Source organism: Vigna angularis, chromosome 5, assembly GCF_016808095.1.
Source record: "Vigna angularis cultivar LongXiaoDou No.4 chromosome 5, ASM1680809v1, whole genome shotgun sequence".
Classification (NCBI taxonomy): Eukaryota; Viridiplantae; Streptophyta; class Magnoliopsida; order Fabales; family Fabaceae; genus Vigna; species Vigna angularis.
Window position 1 is genome coordinate 12,899,724 of NC_068974.1, and position 13,182 is coordinate 12,912,905.

Sequence of the window (13,182 nt, forward strand, 5' to 3'; positions counted from 1 at the left end):
CTCACGAGGTTAGTCTGTTATCACTCACCTTGGGTCATACTGGAAGCACCCAAGACTAGGACCTCCTACTACTACTCACAACATGGTCTAATCCTCTCTACCTGAGAATGATTGACCATTGTAGTTTCAAGATAACTCCCAAGACTGAACTACCATGCAAATCATTCTAAAACACACCAAGGGCACCACCATGGATCCTCTCCTTGAAGATCATGGAATTACGTCCAATAACCACACTTGTTACTTTCACTATAATTACATTACCACCATCATACTATGCATTACAATCATTTAACACACTTAATTCAACAAAAACAAAAGCAAAAGAGAAATCTAGACTCAAAGGATTCGCTCAGCACACACCATTCGCAAGGCGAGACAGGATCTCCTTGCACAGCGCACCCTCGCTCGCAAGGCGAATTAATTCGCTGAGGTGCTATACCTCATGTCCCTCAACGCACCCAGTTAATTCGCAAGGCGAATTAACTCGTTGAGGCTACAGGCCTCAGGTCTTCTCGCATAGCGCACCCAGATCGCTATGCGAGGGCTTAAACAGATAGCACACCCCCAAACCTCTTCGCTTTGCGCCCTTGTCGCCTTTGGAATTAAAATGGCAGTGACTCCAAGCCACCACCAGTCGCACAACGACTAGATTCGCTATGCGAATCACCAAACAGAGAGCAACACTCTTCAGTCATTTGCACAGCGCACCAGCCCGCACAGCGAATGACCCAGACAGTGAACACTCTCTACATGGACTCGCTATGCGAGACAGCTCGCATAGCGACTCTACATCATCTACAGAACACAAATTCTGCAGAATCATGCACTCACACCAGCCCTTACCATTTCTAGGCCTTTTCCCCAATTTCTAACACCCTTAATTCTTGTTTTACACCTAATTGAACTTGTCTAGATGATTATAAACGTTCCTACTACGATTCTAAGGTGATTTAGACTCAATTTCTACTATAGAACACCAAAATCAACAACTTAGGGACCCAAATCCAATTCTACTACTTGTAACTCGTTTTAGACCAGTTTGAGGTTCCTAACAAGTTAAAATTAACCTATCTAAGCTATCCAAACAGCACAAGAACACACAAGACCTCCAGTGCCAAAAATTACTACCTCACTTTCTCTCAAAATGAGCTAAAATCCTAATAGTTCACTCAACACAGTGTATACTCCCTTACCTTCCATCTGAACCCTCTTTTTAATATGACCCACACCTTAAACATATCAAATTTCAAATATCACCTCAGCCCAACCAAATCCACAGTCACAAATTTCCAGCATACAGTTCAGTTCATATAGAAAATCTAAAAAAGACATAATTTCAACTCAAACAGCATGGTCACACAAAGATCAACACATTTACACATTTCATAACAATAAATTTTAAGAAAACCTAGCTCCCCTTACCTTGGAGTTGAACAGCACAACTCACTGGAATGCCCTAACAGTACCTCGAGTTGTGAGAAACCTAGAGAGCACCCTACACACCACCACTTAGTGATTAAGAACAGCTCTTAAAGCTAGAGTTTGACAGAAACAGGAAGAAGTACGCTTCTAGTTACATGCAACTAACAGAGATTGCATGTGCTAGGTTCAAGAACAAAGAAGAAGTGCATGCAGGGACTTACCAACCTAGGACCCAAAACGAATCGGACAATTGTGAAGCCCTCTACGTCGCGGACGTTTGAGCGTCACCTAATCAGAAATCCACTGGCTCAGTGAAAAGAGATTGAAGAGAGAAGGCAGAGATGTAGTAGAGAGAAGACAGAGAAAAAGAAGAGCTGAGCTTTTAGAGAGAGAATGAGGTTTGGTTAATGAACCAAGATGTCTGAAAATGAGCTTTTAAATGCAAATTTTTTTGTTTCATTAACTTAATTACCCTATTAACTTTCTAATTCATTTTCAGGTTCTTACATTTGTAACCCACTCTCATATGCAATGTTTAAAGTTAAAAAATTAAATGATATTTAAACCTGTACATTTCATGTCTTTCTTTAGGTATTATTATTTTATCACCCAAAAATGATTTATTTATACTTTATACTTTAAATAAGTTTATGTTAAACATTGCATCATTGTATAAAATGTTTATAAAATAAAACAAAAAAAATTATGGGATAATTACACTAAATTTATATTAAAATTTTATCGTACTTAAAAAAAATTATAATTATCTATACGAAAACCATTCTATATGTTGATCTATACGTTATAGATCAACACTTTTATCATTATTTTATTTTTTAATCTCTATCTCTTTATACAAATATAAAATTTATTTTTTTATTGATAAAATGTTAAAAATGTTAGTATAAGTTTTACATTAGATAAAAATAGAAAGTTGAGTAATGTATAGAGATTAAAGACTCGTTAACTCATTATTTTAAGATTTTGGATAAATAATGTCAATCTCTTATATAGTTAGACTCATGTCTCATTTTGATATTTGTCTCCCTGATAAATCTTTTCGTAGATAATCCTAACACAAAATACCTTTCAAAATTAATTGTGAAGTGACACGTATTAAAGAAAAAAAGAATCTTTAAAACAAACCGAAACTATTGAGTCTACTAAAAGACTTCAGGCGAAGCTTTAAGATGAAAAGAAGAAAAGTAAAATGTTTTTGTTGAATGCTACAATTTCTCTCTTTCACATCTTGCTGTGCTGCTGTAGCTAATTTTGGTTGGTTTCATCCCTTTCAATTTGAAAAGAATAAGAAAACAAAAGAGGGACCACACTGCAGTTAGTAACGAAGACATGACACATAGTGGTTCCAAATCTTAAAGTATACCTTATCTATCACAAAACAAGAGTATGCCAAGAAATTGTCCATGAAGACAAATGCCATAAATACAAAACTCTAGGTGAAGACAACTGCTATTATTATGCAGTTTGAGTCAAAGTTGAATCACCACAATTGCCTTCTCAATTTCCCCTTTAGCTTCCAAACCAAGTTAAAATAGGATTTTGGATTTGGTCTTTGGTCTGTGGTCCCCACATACACCTCAATTCAACCTCAGAAAATGTTCACATTCAAATACACTTAACTCATATTATTCATTTTTATACTTCCTACTCTCTATTCTTTCTTCTACGTAATTACACTTTCAGCATTAAACAAATCAAAGTAAACAACTCCCTGAAACAACATGGAAAATCATGCAAGTAAAGAAAGGTAAAGAAAATGACTTATAAAAGGCCTTCATATTCATCCAACATTACAAGGCTCCTTCCATTTCTTCTCATCACATAGCTAATTAGCCCTTTGGGTTTTTTCTTTCACCCTCTGCAACAAGTTTTGGAATTTGGGTAGATGCCTGCTTCTGGTGCATCATTGGACCGGAATTGGCTTCTGGGGTTGCTTGGTTTGGGAGAAAAGGGAGCATCTATTTCTGATCATAATATCAAAACTTGGCTTCAGATATTGTTCCTCACACTTGTGATTGGATTCTGTTGTCTGTTGTATCAGTTAGCCGAAGACAGAGAAAGCAATCACAGTGTAAATGAGGTTGATGAGTTGGATGAATTCGACAACTTTTATGAGTCCTGGGAGAGAGAGCAGGAACACCCCAATGGTCAGTTAGACCGTTACTTTGATGAGGAGGATTCTCACCGGACCACCGTGTCCGGCGGCGGTGATGGGAGGAGAGACGGTGGCTGTGCCTTTTGTGGAAATTTCACTACCACAAGGTGCTCTCGCTGCAAGTCTGCTAGATATTGGTAAGAACTGTCAAATGGTTACATCTGTTTTTTTTTTTTAATTAAATTTCAATTTTTCCTATATCATCTAGTATCTCACAATATGATAAATTCATTAAAGTTTGGTTAAAATATATTTTGGCCATTTATCTTTTTAAATGTTCATTTTGTCTTTCAACAGTAACTTTGTTAATTTAGTATATATATTCTCCCTTTGATGCAGAGATAGTTTTCAATTTTATTTTGAACCGTTTTAGTAAATTCAAGTGAAACTTTTCCAGATAGGTTTAGATATATGAAACCTGTGGAACTCAATAAATAGTTTAATGAAGTATAGTAAGTGGCACATGATCAAGAACTAGAAAATATAAATCAAATTCTCTTATATGTTATGATGTTGTAAGACTTATTTTTTTAAGTATGCTATTCTCAGCATCGTTATTATTATCATTATTATTTTGTTTAAACATTAGATTACTTAAAAGACCCCCTTAAAACTGTGTTCTGAAATAAAAAAAAAAATCACATTGTTTTGAAAAAAAAAACAACCTTAATTCAAAAATTGATAGTTAGAGGATTAAATATTTTTAAATTATATTTAAGACTAATTCTAATTCTCATAGAAATGTAAAAATCTTTAGACTGGATACACAAGAAATTAAACTGATTTATTTATAAGATTTTTAACTGAAGACCACGTCACAATATCTTAGTTGCAGATTCAGTCATTTTAATACAAAAAGTAGTTTAGTGATTAACAGTTAAATTATATTTTTTAATTAATATAAGGATGGTTCTAGATTAGCAAGTTAGAGTTTGCAAATTTAACAATACAACATGTAATTGATAGACTACATATGTGACAATTTAATAAAAAAAATTGTCTGCAGAAATTAGCCCACACAAAAAATGTTAATAAATTATAAGATTTTATGAATCTGCATCTAAAGTGATTTTTTTGATTCTTCGTTAGCTCTATGAAATGCCAAATTATACATTGGAGATCAATTCATAAATATGAATGCTATGAATCAAAGATTGCAGCAGATAAAGCAAAAACAACTGATAATGAAAGAACCTCAGAGGTTGTTGAGAATTCTGAAATGGTAAGGTTTCTTTCAGAACTGTTTGTGTTTAATGTCAATTTTCAACGGCTTTGTTTGGTTGGATCGTTATATATAATATTGTTATAAATGCAAGTTGAATTCACAGCTCACAAATTGCATATCAAACTAAAATAATTTCAAAAAGAGAGAAGTTTATAGATAGATTAAGCGTCCAGATTCCCTATTGATTTTTTGATGTTTTCTTTTACTCATCATTTAAAATACAATGATGATGCTCTTAAATATATTTTAAAACATCAAAATCAGTGTATTTTAAAGTAACAATATATGAACCTTATCAAAAATTCAAAAAAAAAATTCAAATATATTAATTAATTTCACATAAATCATGAAAAATACCCTTTACACACATATTTATTTATTAACATTCATTGTTCATTTTTAGAAGTGTTTATACCTTAAAAATGCAGAAATAATTAGAATAATTGGAAGTTAAAAAGAATCCTATCTTAATTAGTAGTATTTGTCCTCCTCAATAATGTTAAATGATGAGTCAAGTTGAAAAGCTTTCCTAACAATATTCAACTTGCATATTCCAGTATTACTAATTAATCGGTAAGGAAAACAAAGCAAGTCAACCAAATGACTTGTAGTTTAAAATAAAAATGAGTACAACCATACTGCATACATCATCATAAAGGTAGAAATAATACAAAAAAATTGACAAAGTGGAAGAATAAAATAAAAAGTGGTTAATTCATTTGATTATATCTATTTATTTTTCATAATTTATAATTGCACATTTTGTATATCTATAATATAGGTTAGACACAAAGTCATGAATGAGTGTGTTTTATAAAAAATGGCATAAATGATTTGAAACCAACCATGTGAAAAATAGGTGAAATATGGAAGAAGAGAGAATATAATTATTTCGATTGAAATTTTTTTGTCTGATTAAAATTAAAATAGTGAGACACAATTTTAACTAATCATACTCACTCTGAAGATAATATTATAAATATAATTAAAAAGAAAAATTCTTCTTTAAAGTTGAATCCAAGAGAATAAAGAAAGATTTATAATCGATAGAGTTTATATCTTGTAACGACAAAAAATGTATTAAAACTATTTTAAAACTCCAAAATGAACCATATGTTAAATCAAATCTAGTAACTCTAATAATATTTAAAACATTTGCACTTCTATTTTTTAAACTATAATTATTATAACTTTAAAAAGAAGATCTAAGACTCATTTAAACCATAAACTAAACAAATAAAGTTAAAAAGACTCAATTAAATTTAAATCATACTTCTGATTCAGAGTCTTGAACTAGATTTATTAATCATACTTCTAAAAAAAATGTAAATAACTTGTATTAATGACAAAAGAAACTAACCGGATGTAAGTTTAAAGTTTGTTTTAATAATTATTGTAATTAAAGTTTCAATTTGTAGACTATTGAAATTTCGACATCTCCTATAGATGAGTTCAAATTATATTATATATTAGTATGATGAAAAATTAACTTTACATAAGTTGAATTTTTAAGACATAAACTTTTATATATTATTAGAACCCTGTTGTTCCACGTTAGAGAATTGACTTAAATATAATATGTTGTCGGAGTCATTTAAAATTTCACTTTTGGGTGTGCCGAAATTCAAATATTAATTTTTGTTATTTTGTGGACTTTCTTTTGTGAATTTTCTATAAAAATATTATAATAAAATGAGTTTTGTGTGAATCTTTCTATAAATTTTTAAAATTTCATGAAATATTTTAAAAAAAAATGTTTTATAAAATATTAAAAATTCTAATTAAAGCAAGTCTTCTCTATAAACTCTACCACATTATATAGAAGAGAAATTGTGATTAGAAGTTTGTGTGTGTAAATATATATAATATGTATGAGATCTCAGGCATGGAAATATCATTAAAATAAAATATGTAAATAAAATTTATACACCACCTTTTATAAAAGATTTATGATGTATGAATCATTTAAGCATCTGAAAATTTTAAGTTCATGCAAAAATATTTTGTCCTAAGAAGATTTAGAGGAACCTTGCTATCACCCATTGAATGAATGGTTATTATTTCTATTCAATAATTTCACGTCATTTAAGGGTTGAAGTATATTTAAATACTTCTTCCACCATCCAGAAACGTCTTTTAAAAATAGAATTGTGACGAAATTTCATATTTTAAAAAGCTAATAATATTTTTAAATGTATGGTGATTTTATCCTAACAATATTACTATTGAAATACGAAGAGTTATTATGCTTATTTCAAATATCTAATTTAAAATGTGTCAAAGGGTGTTGGAGATCCAACATGGTAGAGATATAACTAAAATGAAGCATATAAATAGGTTAACTCCATAGTGTTTAGCTAGACTTAATTCCAATTTCAAACTTGTAATATATAAAAAAAACTATCCATTTTATATTTGGTTAAGAATGTTAGTGCTAATTAATAAGAGTTCTGTCAGGAGAGTGCCTCTAATGCTTCCACTGTTGAAGATAGAGTTCTGTGGAGTCCAGAATCAGATATGGCAGTGAAAGTTTCCAGTGGTAACCATGTTAACAATTTGAATGGCTGTAAACTATGTGCTAAGCCAAGTACCACAAGATGTTCACGATGCAAAGCTGTGCAATACTGGTTAGTCTTAAACTTTCCAATTTTTAACACACTGTAATGTCATTAGTAGTTACTTTGATCAATCCTGTGATGTTTTTGATTCTAAAATCATCATATGACGAACACAGATAACTATTTATTAGAGAATGTCTGACATTTTCAAACACATACAGAATTTAACAGTTCTGATTCACTGATTGCATGGATGCAGGAAAACTGTTTACATTAATTCCAGTTCCAGCTTCATGCAGTTGCTGGGTTATCAGTTTTTTGTTTTTCCTTTCTTTTTCTTTCAGCTCAGTGAAGTGCTTGATCATGGACTGGAAAAGGCATAAAGTGGACTGCAATGCAAGGGTGGATTCAGCTCCAACAGAAAGACCCCACGAACATGTAATTTTACTCTTTGAAGCCAACATGGAGATGTCAACTTAAGTATTATGGAAAACAAAAGTGATGGAGAAAGATTTATGAAGTTAAGAATTTGTTAGAGACGAAAAAAATATTGGAGATGGTGGTGGGGTTGGTCATATGAACTTGGTTAACTGATACTTTTCTCTGTCCAACTTGTTAAAAGTGTCAAACCCCCAGTTTTTATATATATAATGGTAATGAGATTTTTTAATGGATAAAGTTGTAGGGAAATAGGTAATTCTTAGTTTAATGAAAGTGTCTCTCGTCTAACATTTTCATAATGTGAAGATTAGGATAAGAAATTATGTAATCATGTTTATAGATATTTTATAATTCTCAAACGTAGATGATGATGTTACAGTTGATGATATTGTAGCCACTTTCCTCACAGGTTGGAATGCTCCAGAATTCATATGAAGAGGAAGATAATATTCAATCATTTGGTACCCTTTCTTTGGAGTGTCATCCAGGTTTAATTCCTTTCACCTTTTAAACTAACTTTTCTTCACTTTGCTAAGATTGATCAGAAACATTTTCCAAATTGGTTAATTACATTGTATGTACAATTCCAATCCTTCATCAATTGTTACAGTTCTGTCTTTATTTGGCTGTTGCAGCAGGAAGCAAAAGTTTCAAGTCTCCGACTGAAGTATCAGAGGTACCATTGACACAATTGTGGAAAAATAACAATAAAACTCTTACTCTATTTCTGTCACACTTTCTCCTATAAGGTGAGATTAATGCCAAGCGCCAGTAAATATGTAACTCTAATTCTGCATTTAGCCCTCTTTAGATAAATTTCTTTATAAACTTTAGAAGGAGAAAAACAAAAATGAAATGAAAAATAATTTTCTTTCATAATATAAGTTGATTTATAAAAGCTTTTTCATTTAGATTCACTTTTAAGAATTTATAAAGAATTTTATCCAAACAGGGTCTTACCAGGTCTCTTTTCTAGAGGGACCTACATGCATTTCAACCATAGAAGAAAGTGTGCTTGAAAGAAAATGTGAATGAGTGTCTGAAATAATTAGTTGTGACAAAATGTATGTTATAATGTAGGATCCTACCAACAGAGTGTTATTATATCTTGAGGACGAAGTAGCAAAGTCTAGGTAAATTTTTTTCATTCCTTCTTGATGTCTGTTGTTGTTTACTTGTATGAAAACATCAAACTTAGTATTTTCTTTTGTTGGCTATTGTAAGGAATGAGACTTTATTATTACAATCAGAAGTTGATGAGTGGAAGAGTCTAGCAAATTCTGAGAGAGAAAAATTTCAAAGCCTCAAAAAACAATCAAACTACCAGGTACTTAATAGGTGACATGTCCCAAGAAAATTGAGCATTGTCCAAGCAATTGAAACATTTTAGGACAACATTTCCTTCTTTTTCCCTTTTACAGATGCTTGTGTTGAAGAAGGAAAAAGAATCAATATCAGATGCAGAAAAGAAAGCTTACCAAGTGATTCATAGTTTATATAAAAGGCTAAACCACTTGCAGGTCTTGGATTTGACCAATTCAGTTTTCACTTTTGAGTGCTTGATGGTTTTGCATTTTTTTTCTGCATCAATCTATTTGTGTTAATTTAACTACCACACAGAATGCAGTGCAAGAAAGCAATGCGGAGAAGAGAAAGCTAGAAGAACATGTACAATGTTTAGAGGCCTGTTTTCTTTCTTTCTTTCTTTCATTCTGTGTTGATCTTTTTAAAATGTTTCAATCAATATAACTTGTATGCAGTTCCTTAAACATCTTCGGTGTTTCTTTGATCAGAATTGAAGTTGCATTCAATAATCTGAAACATAACGGTATTTCATTAAATATCAACATATATTTTCTAAGATGAAACTGCAAATTTGATTGGAGAATAGTACTAAAACACTTAAGAAATTGTTTCTGTATTTTATCCTCTTGCTAGTTCCTTATCTGTAGTTTTCATTGACTGATGAACGAAAGCTACATGTCTTTGTTCAAAAATATTGCTCATAGTTATTGTTTATGTATAGAGTGAATGTGCTGACTTGAAGAAAGTACTGCAAGAAGAGCATAGACGTGCTCAACGTCTTACAGTGGAATCTGGCAAGAATCATGAAGCTGCAAAAATAGCCATGAAAGAAGTTGAAGCAGTAAGACAGGAGATACAAGAAGAGAGAGAGCATTCCCAACATCTTAAGGAGAATTTTCGCAGAGATCTTGTATTTGCTGAATCTAGAGCTGCAATTGCTGAGGTACTTACTGATATGTCAATTATTCCGTTGGTTGGTTCCAAATCAAAGCTTTTTAGTTGGGTGGAGATTGTCTGGATCTTATAGTTTTCACTACTGAATTGTTCTCAGGAAAAACTCAGTGATCTTTATAGGAAAATCAGAACGTCAGATTATAAGGTGAACATCTCTTTAGCTTTGCATTATGTGTGTTTCTTTGCCCTTTTGGCTTGCCTATTACATACCTTAGCATAGCCTATGTTAACATAAAGGAGGTGTTTTAGACAGTCATGTTCATTGTTGAATCATGTTCATTGTTGAATCATGTTCAAGTAGACTCAAAGCTTTACAGGTTTTCCTCTGTATAAATTCTAAATGAATGTCATTGAGTCTGCAATTAGATTGGCATCAATAATGTTGGATAATAAACCAAGTAGTTAACTTGAAATTGGGACAATTTTTTAGAAAAATTACCTAAATGGAGAGATTTGAAAAAAATTTCTAAAGTGGGTATGCATGCCAAGGTGACACGACTTCACTAAAGAAGTCATACTAAGGTGGTACACTTCAGTTCAAATCATTTCTAAAGTTGAAGTCGTGTCAAGGTGACACGACTTTAAACTAAATTCATGTTACCTAACACGACTTCTACTAAAATTATACTTTACTTGCGTCACTCTAACACGAATTCTACTAAAATTAAACTAAAGTCGTATCATCCTGAAATGGCTTTAGTTTAAAATGCACTAAACTAAAGTTGTGCTACCTTGATACGACTTCAGCTTACAAATGCTATGCATTAAAGTTGTGCAACACGAGTTTTTCACAATAAAGTCGTGTCAAGACGACACAACTTACCCATATCTGGAATTTTGTTCAAACCTATCCATTTCAGTAGTTTTTCAAAAAAATTGCACCAAAACGGTGCTTTTGCCTGAAGTTGGTATAGAAGTTGGCCAGATGACTAAAGAGAGAAAGAAGTTAGAAAAGTGTATGTCCTCAGTTTTTAGCATGGCTATATCTAAAACTCTTCTAGACCTGTCTTTCTAAAGTTTAAAGTCATCTCTGATTTTAAATGTAGATTTGTTCTGTATGCCTCTTCAATGACAAGGACTTGGCCTTTGGATGTGGACACATGGTGAGTTCCTTAAAACAGTTCTCCCTTTTTGCTTTTCACATTTACACATGATCACTGTCATGTAATCAATTCTTCTGCAGACTTGCAGAGACTGTGGATCAAAATTATCAAGGTGTCCTATATGCCGGGAGCAGATCACAAACTATATCAAGCTGTTTCCTGGTTGACAAAGTTTGGATGTTTATATAGTATTTTCTCTGTGCTCCAAATATATTCTGTATATATAATAATCATGTAACAGTTTTTCACCTGTTACATCCCTTTCACACCTTTTCTTATGGTTCTTCATGTACAGTCAGTTTACTCATACCTTGCTATTACATACTTTAATGTACAACTACAAAGTTTGTTGACTAGAATTGTGAAGTTACCACCATATGCCATTGGAAAATAGTCAACAGAAGTAATCTAAGCCTCTCAGACATGGCTCATGCAGTGTTATATGGTGTCAAATGGAAGATGACCTTCGCAACCTTGCACCAGTTGTACTCATCTAGTTCCTCATGTCTTCTTTTATCCCAGACAAAAAGGAACATGTATATAATGATATTTTCAACTGACCATTGAATATAGATCAGGTTGTTTTGAATACCTATGTTTTCAACATTTCCACTGCAAGAATTTTACATAGCCTAGGTGAATTTTTCATCTGAATAAATGTGTAATCCCTAGTCTGCAGAGTTTTCTGCTCTGTTGCTACTGCTTTTATTACCTATGAGTTCAATAAGTTTTCTGTATTTCGCTAATAACTATAAACCATTGGTTAATTTAATGGCGCCATTGATATTAACCATTCAAAATTAAAGACAATTATAAATAAGGCTTAATTGGTTTTTTTCTCCATATTTGATCTCAATATAATATAAATTATATCAATGAAATTCTTTTCTTTAAATTGATATAAACGGAAATTTAAATATTTTTATTTCTTTTTAATATTTTATTTATTGTGTATTTTTTTTAACTCTTAATTTTAGTGTTTAATAACTTAAATCTTTTTTTACTATGTAATATAAAAAGTTATCTTTTATTCCTTAATACTTCATTTTTGTTCTATATGAAAAACTCTATTTTTTCATTATTTTTGAATTGTTCAACTTGATATTTGAAAAGTTTTTTGAAATCTCTAAAATATTTTGCATCTTATTATACATTTAATGATACACTAGTAATGTATTATTGAATTGTTTCTAAAACACACATTTGATTATATTTACTTTTTAATACTTTTATTTTTTGTTTATTTTATTACATAGAATACTATTTTGATATTATTTATTTTCTATTTCATTGTCATAAATGTAATTTTATCACAATAATATAAAAAAATTATTTACTATAATATAATAATTTAGTGTTACTGTTATCAATATTGTTTATTATCATCAACTTATACTGAAGTTTAAAAAGGTGATATGATAAATTTAAATTATTATTAGCTTAATCTTTGTTATTTGTGTGATTTTATTCAAAATATTGTATTATAATTTTTGTTAGTTTGTAAAAAAAAAAAGAGATTTCATTACAATTTACAATAAAGAAACATTTAAAATATTTTTAAATTTGAATATATATTTTCTTTTGGTAATTTTTTAAATTTTTTTGAAATTTTATCAACTTTATTTTTGTATAAATATTTTGATTCTTATGAAATTTTATTTGATATAATTTGAAATATATATGATTATAATTTCTTTTTAAAATTTTAATATTAAATAAATAAAAATATATTATTTTGATATTAAATATTTGATAATATTATGTTTTTTTTGTAAATTTATTATTATTATTTATAAATGTTAATTAACGATAATGAAACAGTAAAAGAAAAAAAAATATATGTATGGATACAAATTCAAGTATGGATGTATATAAGATGAAAATGAAGATGAAAGAAAAATTCATACAAATAAAGTTTGGATGAAAAATGAGAATGAGTTTTTTTCATCGAAAGTAAATATAAAATAACTAAACTCACGTCTAGCCTGCTTGCCT

General features: G+C 30.5%; 1 protein-coding gene across 9 annotated transcripts; it reads left to right on the plus strand.

Annotated features, from left to right (window-relative positions):
- Nucleotides 1-3,095: 3,095 nt before the first annotated feature.
- Nucleotides 3,096-11,900, plus strand: LOC108338986 (nuclear-pore anchor). 9 transcript variants are annotated; one of them, XM_017576100.2, is made up of 15 exons: nucleotides 3,096-3,193; nucleotides 3,488-3,738; nucleotides 4,762-4,823; nucleotides 7,284-7,453; nucleotides 7,729-7,822; nucleotides 8,235-8,313; nucleotides 8,461-8,501; nucleotides 8,906-8,958; nucleotides 9,050-9,152; nucleotides 9,247-9,345; nucleotides 9,446-9,508; nucleotides 9,852-10,073; nucleotides 10,182-10,229; nucleotides 11,131-11,187; nucleotides 11,268-11,900. In XM_017576100.2, the coding sequence occupies exons 2-15, from the start codon at nucleotides 3,615-3,617 to the stop codon at nucleotides 11,352-11,354; spliced, it is 1,302 nt and encodes a 433-aa protein (XP_017431589.1). In that variant the 5' UTR covers nucleotides 3,096-3,193; nucleotides 3,488-3,614; the 3' UTR covers nucleotides 11,355-11,900. The 9 variants fall into 9 exon arrangements, with proteins under 9 accessions (XP_017431589.1, XP_017431584.1, XP_017431585.1 ...); XM_017576091.2 differs by lacking the exon at nucleotides 3,096-3,193 and having other exon boundaries at nucleotides 3,224-3,738; nucleotides 4,691-4,823; XM_017576093.2 differs by lacking the exon at nucleotides 3,096-3,193 and having other exon boundaries at nucleotides 3,224-3,738; nucleotides 4,691-4,823; nucleotides 9,446-9,493.
- The last annotated feature ends 1,282 nt before the right edge of the window (nucleotides 11,901-13,182 follow it).

What these genes read in the sequence shown, in the direction of transcription:
- LOC108338986 (XM_017576091.2), top strand. Translation starts at nt 3,332, where the DNA reads ATGCCTGCTTCTGGTGCATCATTGGACCGGAATTGGCTTCTGGGGTTG. An exon ending in CAGAAAGACCCCACGAACAT is followed by an intron (nt 7,823 to 8,234) that starts GTAATTTTACTC and finishes CTTTCCTCACAG; the next exon opens with GTTGGAATGCTCCAGAATTC. An exon ending in CTCCGACTGAAGTATCAGAG is followed by an intron (nt 8,502 to 8,905) that starts GTACCATTGACA and finishes GTTATAATGTAG; the next exon opens with GATCCTACCAACAGAGTGTT.